The sequence below is a fragment of the Acanthisitta chloris genome, unplaced genomic scaffold, assembly GCF_000695815.1.
Source record: "Acanthisitta chloris isolate BGI_N310 unplaced genomic scaffold, ASM69581v1 scaffold38837, whole genome shotgun sequence".
In the NCBI taxonomy this organism is placed as follows: domain Eukaryota; kingdom Metazoa; phylum Chordata; class Aves; order Passeriformes; family Acanthisittidae; genus Acanthisitta; species Acanthisitta chloris.
Window position 1 is genome coordinate 15,057 of NW_008684913.1, and position 12,106 is coordinate 27,162.

General features: G+C 44.3%; 1 protein-coding gene across 1 annotated transcript in view; it reads right to left on the bottom strand.

The window, feature by feature from the left end:
* The window catches only part of TNFRSF11A (tumor necrosis factor receptor superfamily, member 11a, NFKB activator), a 13,896-nt gene extending 7,219 nt beyond the window's left edge, over positions 1-6,677 (bottom strand). The window contains exons 1-7 of the mRNA XM_009079497.1: positions 6,612-6,677; positions 5,752-5,833; positions 5,228-5,353; positions 4,551-4,694; positions 3,164-3,257; positions 2,747-2,841; positions 1,824-1,931 (exon numbers count right to left, since the gene is read on the bottom strand). Of these exons, the coding sequence (XP_009077745.1) occupies positions 1,824-1,931; positions 2,747-2,841; positions 3,164-3,257; positions 4,551-4,694; positions 5,228-5,353; positions 5,752-5,833; positions 6,612-6,677 (715 nt within the window). The remainder of the gene's footprint in view (positions 1-1,823; positions 1,932-2,746; positions 2,842-3,163; positions 3,258-4,550; positions 4,695-5,227; positions 5,354-5,751; positions 5,834-6,611) is intronic.
* Between the last annotated feature and the right edge of the window lie 5,429 nt (positions 6,678-12,106).

Sequence of the window (12,106 nt, forward strand, 5' to 3'; positions counted from 1 at the left end):
CAGGCACTGAAGTTAACCACAGACCTAAACACCCACAGTCATTCACAGTCCACAGTATCATATTAAATAAAACCAGCAAGTCTGTTTTTACTGACTGTTCAAGTGTCCCAGCATCGGTCTAGCTGAGGATTCATTGTAACTGGAATAGGGACATATTTCTGTGGAACAAATGTTTCCAAGCTCCTAAAATAGACTACGGTTAAACTGTGTTCCACATCAAATGGGGTTTCTTTCCTGGTCATATGTCACACCAAGCTATGACTGGCCCAACAACGACCTGCTCGCAGCCGAACGGTCTATTTCAAGAGAAGTCACATGGATGGCCCAAAGGCCCTTCCCAGACAGGAGTGACAAGCCTGGAGAGAAGAGGGCAAGCCACTGAAACCATGGGACGGCAGGCTCAAATACAGCATATTCTACTTAATCAGGGTATGCTTAATGGAGAAATTCATTCCAATTCCCTTGGATTATCTTCTAAGGAAAAGCTTTAAGAACAACATGCTTTATGGCAACAACTGCCACTTAACAGAGTTAGCAATTCTTGTTTTCTGTTTATATATTCAGGAGACTTTGTAGGGCTCAGGTCTCACATAAATTTGAAGCTTGTGCCAGTTTTGTATGTCTGAACACAGATCAGCTATGCAGCCACTGCCAGTTCCCAGCCGTGACTTTGTTCCTCTGATGTTGAGTCAGCACATTTACCAGCAGCACTGCCCCCCAAGCAGGCAGAGCTTCTTCCTGAGCCTGCAATTCTCCCAGGCTTGGGTTAGCAGGGTTCACCATGCAAATGCAACGAAGGACTGTCACTGCAGAACAGCAGGGCAACAGAAATGTCAAAGACATGGCCTTGGCCCTGAACATGCTCTGCATCATAAGTATTTGGTTTGCAAGGAGAGTCACCATTTCCTCCAGCCCATCCCAGAAATACCAGATTTAGCACAATCCATGTTAGTGTGGCAGAGGCAGCCTATTTCTAAAACAAGTTGAAACATACTTTACAAGAAGTGATTTCTGTCTTCCCTTCCGCTGCTTCCAAAACATTTCATAAACTGCTAGCACTTGGGAAAGGAGATTATAGGAAAAGCTTTCCATGTTTAGGGGGAGAGAATAAAACCAGAACAATACAGGCGTGTCCTTAACTAAGGAGACCTATGGCTTAACACAGAGTTGAGTAACTGTTTGAGGTAGTTCCATTCTATTAATAATATTCTCAGTACCCCACTGTTATCCAGTATGCCTTTGCTAGAATTTTTCTATTTTTCTACTTTTACTATTGCCTTCTAGTATTGCTTCCATACCTTGTCAGAACTTCGACTTTTATCTAAAAACATTGCCTCCATCATGTTCTCAAATATACATCAGGCCTTTGTCTTGAAACCCATATTTTAACCTCTCCAGACGTAGGTTTTGCAGTAGTAGAGAAAGTGAGAAGAAGAAGGCAGGTGATGGTGAAAGCCCCTGTCTGTCCCTGCTTCTCTCTGGCCAAGGGGTCTGCTGTGCCATATGATGTAGAGCAGTCATGCTGCTACGAAAGACTCCAGAACCAGCCCTCCCTCTTCCACATCACAGACATGTCTGCCCTGAGGGTGGTCACCCCATGGGTAAGCGTAATATGTAATATGTAACTCTGACTGCCAAGAGGAAATGAATTTGAAGCTTGGCTTTGTGCTAGGTAAAGCACGTCCATATGGACAGACATGGACATAGCACAGAACTTCCAGTATAACTCCTGAGCTTCTTAACCTAGTGGTTACCCATGAAATCAGAGTGCACAGAGAGCCATGCGGTTGTCATATTCATGAACATCATTAGCTGTCACATACCTGTCAGCTTTTTTCCCTTATTCTTGTAGTACACGATGAAGATGACAATGCCAACTAGTGTCACGAAAACCAAGATGACAATCAACACGTATAAGATCTTGCTTGTTCCTGCAGGATGTAAAAAAGATAGTGCCATCAACATGCAGCTTGTACTCAGCAGTATGAAAATCCTTGCTCATTTTATCTGCTTTTCTACAGGAGAGGGTTTTTCTTCCTTACTGCTTGATTTTTAGTTCCGATAAATGGCTCTAGCACTCATGCAGTTCTGTGACAAGCAGCCTTACTGAAGGTACCTGGTACCAAGACATCTCCATAAAAAGCAGTCTTGGTGTTGCAGAGGGGTGTGATCTGGTCATGCCAGCAGACCACGGGCTATGCTTGATCTCACTCAGGGGACAGAGGACACACATCTCATGGAGACTATAGAATTCAGCTGAAAAAATCTGCCCTTTATCTCAGGTTATGCTGGATCACTGCATGCCAGGCAAGCAGCCTCCCTGGTACCATATCCACACTGGAGAAGGAAATGGGCAGTATGCAAGAAGGGGTAACTGAGAGGGCTTCAGCTGAGACTGTATTCATTGCTATAAAATAAGCATGGAGAGCAGCTGCTAGTCTTTATACTGTGTGTATGGAAATCAGAAGGCTGAAAAAATGAACAAACTATAAATGCGATTGCAGTCATGGGTTTAACAGCAATATTGCTTGCCATGCAGTTTTAGTGGGAGGTGTAAAACTCAGCTTACTAAGGGACATAGGCTCTAGAGTCTCAATGTAATTTTTAAAGGTGGGATTTTCCAAGAGCACTGTCTTGGTCTACAGCTGCTCTCCCCAGAGTCACCTACAATGGGAACGGATTCAAAACCCCTAGTTATCCCTCCTCCTTCCCACTACTTTCAAACTATCTGCACAAAGACACATACCATCTTCTGATGGCCTGGGCCTCTTCCACTCTGCGCAAACTGCATCGGACTTGTCAGTCCCAGGCATGATTTCCTTCATTCCTAAAGCTGTACAGCTGAAATAGAAAGACAAAGAGGCTAAGTTCTCTAGAGGAAGCTTGTCATGGCTCCTACACTTGTGCACAGAAGTACCTTCTATTGTATGGCACAACCCTTAAGAACCTTGGGTGCTTTCATTATTTTTGGCTGTGCCAGCTCAGCAGTTCTGTTGTTGTTATTGCTCTCTCTTGCTCTCCCCTGAGGTGAATTCAAGCTTCAGCATGAGAATACCTTCACTGCTGCACTCTGCAGGCAGCCTGGAACACCTCACTGAGAAATGGCCAAGCTTCTCCCTGCCTTCTGTCTGGAGTGGTCCTTTTACAAGACAGAGGGACTTACTTGGTCCAGGATTTACACTCATCAGTGGATGAAGAGACCTTCGAGAAGTAGCCTCTGGGGCATGGTATACACGTTGTATCCTTGTCTTGTTGCACTGTGTAGAGTAAAGAAAGAAAAACTTCACAGCTGCGTTTCTGTGGGCTCCTTTCAAGCAAGAGGAAGGTGACTATGATCCCCATCCTCCTGCTCCACTCTCCCCCCACAATCCTCATGAAAGCATTCTTGAAGAGAGAAGGATCTTAGATTACATTCGAGCAGCAACGACAGTCATATGTAAGCAGCAAAAAGGATCCTAGTCTCACCTGAGCACTTCTCTACATGATAAAAATGTGAAATGACCAGGAACCATTTGCAGTTATTGTAAAATAACACACAGCTGTTACATCCTTCCCCTTCTATTAATTCCCTCATGTTGATGCTTTGCCACAGTGACACTGACTGGTGTTGTCACTTCTAGGAAGCCACAGTAAACAAAATGCTGTATCAGGATTTGCTAGGCTGGAGAAAAAAACAGCAAAAAAACCTTACTGAAGGTACCTGGTACCAAGACATCTCCATAAAAAGCAGTCTTGGTGTTGCAGAGGGGTGTGATCTGGTCATGCCAGCAGACCACGGGCTATGCTTGATCTCACTCAGGGGACAGAGGACACACATCTCATGGAGACTATAGAATTCAGCTGAAAAAATCGGCCCATGCAGCATTTCTTCCTCCATTACTTTATTATGTGCTGCTTTTTTGGGGTTCCTTATGTGCAGCTGTTCCCAGTGTTCACTACAACTCTGAACTTGACTATCTACTTTCCATCCACAAAATACTTGCACTTTGTTTTCAACCAGACTTTAGGGTAGATTAAATGTCTGTAATAAATTGTCGCATTACTAATCACTGAAACAGAAGACATGCTAAAACAGAATATGTGCACTACCTGAAAGGTCTTAATCACTTTTGACTTCCTTATAACATTTTAAAATGACAAAGCAAAGTCACTGGACAAAACAGATTGCAAATCTAACCTCAGGAACAATCCCCAAAGTGCTTTTCTGAATACTGGAGCAATGCATGACCTAGTGAGTCACAGTCAGACACCTCAGCAAACATTAGAAATGCACTGAACACCTTGCAACTACTGCCTTGTCCACATAACACCTTGCAAAAGTTGCTTGATCCAAGGTGCTATTTAAAGTACAGAGGTAGAAGCCTTCAAAATGTAAATAGTCCAGGAGGATTATATGCAGTAGTAATGACAACTCAAATATGCATCTTCTGTTGACAGTTGTCTGAGAGTCTAAAGTATCCTTTTTAAAGTCACGACCCACATGATGCTGGCCTCATCCTGTGGGTCTGACCTGGACATTTCACTTCGTACATCCCCTCTCTGTGTCTTACCAGGAGGCTTGACTCCAAGTCCTGGAGCACACATGGTATTCCGCTGACAGCAGTCGCAGTCTTCATTCCAGTGGTAGCCCACTGTACAAGCACACTGCCGTTGGAACGTGCTGTTCCCTGGGTTCACTTCTCTCAAAGCCTTCCCTAGAAGAGAATGCAGATGGGAGTAATAATATCTCTGTTTAATAAGCCTTGAGTTTCTGAACCTCCCGTTCTACCTATCTGCTTTGCTTGAATGACAGATGCAAACCCATACATGTTAGATGAACTGGTGACTTTCAGGGAGTGTGGGAGACCCTTGATCAGCACGGGACTCCTCACCACTCCTGAACAATACTTCTCCTTGTAGCTGCTGTAGAAAATAAACAGAGCTTTTTCAAGGGTGAGACAAACACATTAGGGGAAGTGAACACACAGTATTCTGGGCAAAAGGACAAGCTTTAAGATCAACTCACAGGAGTGAATGGCCCCAGTGAAGATAATCATTATCAGCAGCACAGAGACTATAGTCACAGTGCTCTGCACAGCACAGAATCTGCAGTCTGGGGACCTCCCTCTCCGCCAGGCTCTTCTGCAAGGCCAACCCAGTGTCGGGCACCTGAACAAAGCAACTTCCCTAGATCCACTTCACGCTTCACTAATATGGATTGATAGGTTCTGCAGTATGAGCAGCTCACCTTGATCACATATTTTATGTAGTAAGCATTTATCTTCTTCATTCCAGACATCCATATACTCGTTTGGGCCACATGGCTGGCACACGCTATCAGAAGTAGCAGTGCATCTAGCAGACAAATACTTTCCTGTGAATGAGAAAAGGACAAGGAGGTCATCTGGAAGCTGCACACCAGCTGTCCAAAGAATTTAGGGAAAATAGCAGGTTGGGCTAACACTGCTGTACCACTGTGGACAGTCATTTCCTCCCACACCTTTTCACACGTGCATGAGAATTGAGCTGCTTTCTATCTCCCACAGTGGTTAAGTGCTATCCTAACAAAATAGCTGCTGTGACTTTTGCTGAGGCCAGCAGGACCACTCCGGCACTAGAAGGCACTCGTAAGCCTGAAATCATGCACCTGTGAGGGCACGTGCCAACGGATTAGCAGAGTCACAAGAGCCAGCTGCCTCAGTGACCTGCAGAGCAGTTTCTAATGAGATTTTCAGCTGTGTGGCCAGTACAGCCCCATCAGCACTCACATACCTGGCTCACACTTTGTGCAGCACCGTCCAGAGTATTCATAGTGTTGTTCGCTTTCACACGGTGGAGTGATTTGTAGTGAAAACTGGAGCAGAGAAGGGAAGAGAGGACATGAAAATCAACACACCTGGAGAGCCTTCAGACCTACCTAGTCACAGTGCTGGCAGAGAGAAGGAAAACATTTCCTCTATATAGCATTTTGGATAGCTAAGCAGTAAAAAGTCACTCAACGTTTATGACTGCAAAGGCACTTTGTAGAAACACTAAGAATATGTACTTGATGCTGTACACATAGGGACTTGTAATAGAGCCAGGTGACAAACAAGTAACACATCTTCCAATTTGTCATGAACTTTTGGCCTGCTATATAACTTTTTCTTACAGTACTCTATTAGTTGAAATCTACCGTGTTAAAACAATTGTCAAGACAAAAAAAAAAAAAAGGCACAGAGATACTTCTGTTGTCTCTTCCACTAAAATGAGTTAAAGCCAAGGCAACTGACAGTTTTAATGTAAAGCATTAAGCAAACAAGCAAGGTGAATGATTTATATTCCTGAAAAAGAAGAAGTTCTCAGCTTCCCACTGGGATACACAACACTCCTGGCTAGTCCCAGAAAACACTGGACTTCAATTTTGCAGCTTTTTATGGCTCCCACCATGTCCTGCAGAGGTGGCCTCATGGAACTGAGGCAGTCATCCACAAAGGTGATGCAAGCAAGGCAACAGCTTTTTGTGTCTCCAAAAACCGAACCAAAACCAACACAAACCACTCCCCCAAACCACCTGAAACTGTTACATGGAAGAAGGCAGCAGTGCCTGCATCTGGCACTTACAGGCTTTTGCATCCACTCCCTGCCCTCACCTGTACGCACAGTGGTCCCACCGCCAGCCCAGCACACACGGCTGTCTCAGCCAGGCTTTGGGGCATGGCCTGTGCCAGCCAAGCACTGTGCCCAGCCACTTGCTCCCCCTGCTTTGGCTGCCCAGAGTCTTCCAGGCAAACTCAGCATCTTACAACTGGTTGTTGATCTTGCACTTGGTAAAGTGATTCAAAATCTAGCCCACAGCAAGGCTTCATTATTGGATGTAGTTGTTAAAATCTCACTTACTTGGAGAAAGCTGCAATACAGCTTTTGGTAGTGGCTAAAAGGAGCTTCTGCAATCTAATAGCATATGACAGCTCTGTGCCTACTGATACTGGTTTTCATTCCTCTGCTGAGCATTCTCCCCTTCCTTTCCCAAGTCTTTACATCTCCTCTTTCTGCCTTTTCTAGTTTAAGCAATAGTAATCTCTTTAAATAGAAAATTGTTTTCCTTAAGCACCTTGTTCTCTTCAAATGCTGGGAAGGGTCCTGTAAATTAAAGATGACCAAAAAAGGTTGAAATTTTTCTTTAAAACACCACCTTTTGGCTTGGAGTTTGAGCCATGGAGTTGGTCCATGACTAGTGTTTATCAAAACTGCACTAGCTGTGTCTGGAACTAAAAAGTAGAACAAATCAGAGGCCTTGAGTTTTTATATTTTTGCAGGTTATAAACAACTTGCAGCTTTTCTTTCACCATTACAACCCCAGATCAAATTAAGAGTCTAGTCTTGCAACCAGTCTTCTGTTGCCTCATCATTTCCTTGTCTCTTTCCTTGCACTCATTAACAGTAGCTTTCTGACTAATAGATTTTGATTTCTGGAACAAACATTGCATTCTGTGTTTGCACAGCACCTCCTAGGAGAGGCACAGGATAATGATCAGCGCTGGCAAGGCAAGAGGTGATCTAGGAAAAGGAAAGCTGGGCCAGCCTGGCAGCTGAACAGTGACACCGCTCAATGTCCCAGGGGAAACAGTGAAAACACCCCTGTACTCGAAAGAGCTCGTTTTCTGTAACACACTTCAGGCAGCGTCTGCTAATGCACTCAGCTGGCCAGCACGGACTGAGGGGACACTGCGGGACCAAGCAACTTGATTCCCTATCCAGCCATGCAAAAGTGTAACAGTGATGAGACCAACAGCAGGTCCAGTCACTCGCTTTTTGTCACAGAACGTCCTCTTCTTCCTCGTTTGCCCCAGTTTAATAGTTCCTCTTTAGACGAAAAGACTGAAAAATTACTGAAGTGTCAAACAAGGGCAGAGTCATCCTTTTTACGGAAGGATATGCAAATCTGCTAAGGAGCATTCAGCTAAAGGGTCTGGAGTAATTTCTGAGAATCACAACTCAGCCTAAGAAGAAGCAGCAGGGCCCTGGTAATGAGGTGAAGGTAGCCTAATTGCTAGACTACCTTTTGGAAATTGTTTCATACCCCCATGCTTTATCATATAATGAGGGTTGTTGTTATGGTATAGCTCACAGCTGCACCTGCATAAATCTATGCCCTATGTCAATAAGAGTCTCTTCTGTGACCATGTCCTTCCCCTTTTCACACAAGCCAACATATTCACAGAGCTGCAATACTGCCTCCTTTGATTTATGCCCAACAGGGTAAAGACAAGGCTCTCGGCACCCACGTCCTAACCCCCGTGTGAACCCAGACTCCTTGCAAAGGTGAGGGATTTTGGCCTGGTATAAACTGGCTGGACCTGCTGAGCATAAGAGCTGGGAGAAGAGAGGACAGGTAGGGAAACCAAAGCAACCTGGAGTTTTCTTAGAGTGGGAGCCAAACTCAGGGCCCTTTTGTTAACACAGCCCCATTGATGTCAGGCTACCCCTTGTTTATCCCTCTGCCAGGGGCTGCACGTCTGTCTCAAACTGTCCATCAGCTTGCTTTTGGGAGCTGAGAAGTACTTGTGCTGCTGAAAGCACGATGACCTGATGCTTCGCCATCACCAGCACATTCCCGCCAGCGTGTCCTTCTGAGACAGGGAAGTGCATTTCATTTTGCAGATGAGGAACTCACACCCAGAGGACAGCTGGCTTTACAGAGGTGACAGGAAACCAAACCAAGTCTCCCAAGTCTCAAGTTCAGTCCGCAACCCCTGGGAACATCCTTCCTCTCATCGGATGCTGTCCTGTGGGTCAGAGGGGTTTGGACACCATCAAGGTCTTATCAAGAAAGAGAAGGTGCCAACCTCCTCTGAAGTGCTTAAATGAGATAAAACCCAGCCTGGCCAGTCCTTTAATGGTCTCATGGTTGATAAAGTGGCCCATTAAATCCCACCACCATGTGCAAATAAGTGCTACAAAGGGCTCTAAGTATCCTGTGCAAATTGGATTTGTCACTTCAAAAGTGTGCAAAACATACAGATTTGGACCAGTTCCTAAAAACACAGGCAGCTTTCCCATTTGATTAACATTACCTCAGAACAAACATATCTGACAGGGGAAGAATGCAGGGGAAAAAAGACAAACCTCTTCCAGTCTTGGTGGATCCAGTTCAGTAAAACACCAACACCTGCTTACCTTGAAGCACACAAGTGGCACAATTGACTTAATTGGAAAATCAAGCATTCTCATGCCAAGGTTTGCATAAAGACTGTGTTTTGGTGTCGAGCTGCAGGCAGTCTTTTCAGTTTCAGGGGCTTTTTTCCTTGCCTGTTTGTTCAAAAGGACACTAAGCAAGAGTGTGCTTGTGCTTCTAGGGTCAGACAACATCGATGACAGCACTACAAAGCACCACTCAGACCTTAAAAAAACCCACCCACATAGGTGCTTCTGAAGGGGGAACCAGCAGCATTCAGACTCCTGTCCTCAGGCTTAAGGAAATATTTATCCTTTGTCCCGTTGAGCAATCGGACGGCAGCAGAAGCTGTGTGTCATGGATGCTAAAATTACTCTTCTCACTCTGCATTTGAGAAAAGATAGAGTTGCATGGGCCTCTTTCCTTTAAAACAAAAAATCTGGAAGAACAAGGTCGGGGGTTTCCACAGTCTTTTTCCCATGACACTTTTGAGCATGAACCTGAGGCCTCAATGAGGACTGCTCATTAGCATTAATCTTAGTTTTGCAAAAACTGAGATATAAAGAGACACATCAAGGGGTGATTATCTTTTAAGATGACACCTTCTTGCTCAGTGTAGTTGTTTTTGGAGAGTATTCAAGTCATCTGTCATCAATTCAGTGAGCAAAATATACTTTATTTCTCCATTTATTATTACAGCACCAAAGTACCTATGGGAAAGACAACTATGGTCTGTCCTGCCTTGCACACATCACTTGTCCTTTATACTTTGGAGCCTAGGTTTATCCAAACCACTTGCTGTTGAGGTCCTTAGACTTGCCTACCCTAGAACTAAAAAATTCCTGTGGATTTGGGGCTTTGTTTGTCTTTGCAAAGAGGACTGAGCTTTGAGCAACATTTCCTGAACTGAAGTAGCCCTTGCAAGCACAGCACCCTGGTATCCAGCTAAGACAGCCTCTGCAGTCATTTGCTGCTGCTTCTTCAAACATGAGCCACTGCCTCTCCTCTCACAGGCACCAACTGTGCACCCACAGCCTTCCAGCTTCCTACCTGATTTGGGTCAGCAGCATCACTAACCAAACCCCAGGTTTCTTCAGTCCACTGCAAGTTTCAGAGTCTTGCCTAAAAAATTATTTAAGAATAAAAATAGAATCTGATTCTTGATTGGTGCTGCTCCATGAACAACTGGAAAATTTTACAGCTGTGGGTTTATAAGGGGAAAGAGGAGTTCTATGTTAAAGACTTCATCATAATCACACTGATTGCTTTGCAGACAGTGTTCACTGTTGATAAGAATTCAATCAAAGCAGCACACAAGTCACAGCTTTGCAATTCCAGCTATTTGCTTGCAGGCCTCTAATTCATCACAAAAATCTTAGATTGTGAATGAAATGTTTTTGGTGATGTCAACTTTCCAGTGACCAGTAAACCACATCACAGAACTATCACCACGTGGTAACATAGAGCCGGGAAATGGCAACAGCTAAAACTAAATATTATTTCACTCTTAAAAATAGGCCCTTGAAACCCTGCTAGAGCCTGAATACCTAAAGAGGCCAGAAAGAACATGAAGGATAAAACCAATAATGAAGACGTCGAGAGAAAACTGCAGTGTACAAACAGGACAAGGGCAAATGGTGGCAAAAACCCAGTCTTGACTATTCCCCTTGTCCCTCTGTTTTAGCACACAGCAAAAAGCAAATACCTGAGCAACAGATGCTGCTCTGCTGATGGGAAGGACCATTCCTCAATCTCAAACCCACCAGAGCTATTTCTAGCCAGCAGGCTATGTGAAGGAGAAGTGCTGCACTGACCACTCCCACAGCAGGGTGGTGGGGGTAAGGCAGACAGGAACCTCAGGTATATCAGATGGGAGATGACAGAGGTGATTGATGGCAGGGCTGAAACAGCTATGAACTCAACCTGTGAATTGGCCAACTTGCTTCTATGGACTGAAGACTTGCCATCTCATGTAAAATGTTTGTCGTTCAAGGACAAAGACATCTTCATACAACAGTCAGAGGGGTACACCTAACATTTTCACTGACTGGGCAGTCAGTAGCACCTGCATGTTGCCTGCACTTTGGTGCAAAACCTCATGCTTTAACCTACATGTCCCCAGTACCACAGCAATTCAGAAAGACTAACAGCGACTAGGTAGAATATTTTGAAGATGAATCACAGTAAAAGCCCAAAAGCTAACCAAACTAAAATATTTAACAAAAAGGCTTGACAGCAAGACAAACAGCCCATAACAAGCAAAAATAAAGATTGCACAATAACAGCATTATCAAAGTTAATACCTAGGTGTGTTTGTGACAAGGCCTGCAAAGGCAAATCTCTTCTAGACTGAACAGGTGCAACAGCAGTGCTCCAAAGGAAAGCTTAGCAGCCTCATCGCTCCAGGTACAATCTCTATGACTCACCATGAGTAACTCTACATCCATTTGTGCTTAATTAAAATAATATTAATAAAAGGACATTTTAGACACAATGATCTAGGGAGAACATGCTTCTGTTGTGCTTTAGTTCAGCAGATCATTTTTCTATGCTCCATCAACTGAAGCTGAGTCATAATGAAGAAACGAACATGAGAGATTTCTTGGGCTGGATGCCAGATTACAAATTCGGTGCAGACTTTCTATGCTTAAAATCTGTATGTTTATATACCCTCTCCCTCTAGCTCGCCCTCAGAGTAGAATGTAACATATTAATCTGTTATGGTGTGAGGCAAGATCCCACAATTCTAGCTGAGCTGCTGCAGAGAATGAGAAAGCTTGTGAAGCAGAGGAGAAGCTTGCTTTCACCACCTGATGCTCTGCTTTGGCTTCCTTCTTCTGGATTTTAGCATTGCCCATGGAACAAATGCTGAATACTCTGCAGGCAGAAATGTGAAGGGCAGTGGTAATGCTGTAGCCCTTACTTCAGACAGCAGCCAAATAGCGAGATGCATGTAACACCCACAGACTG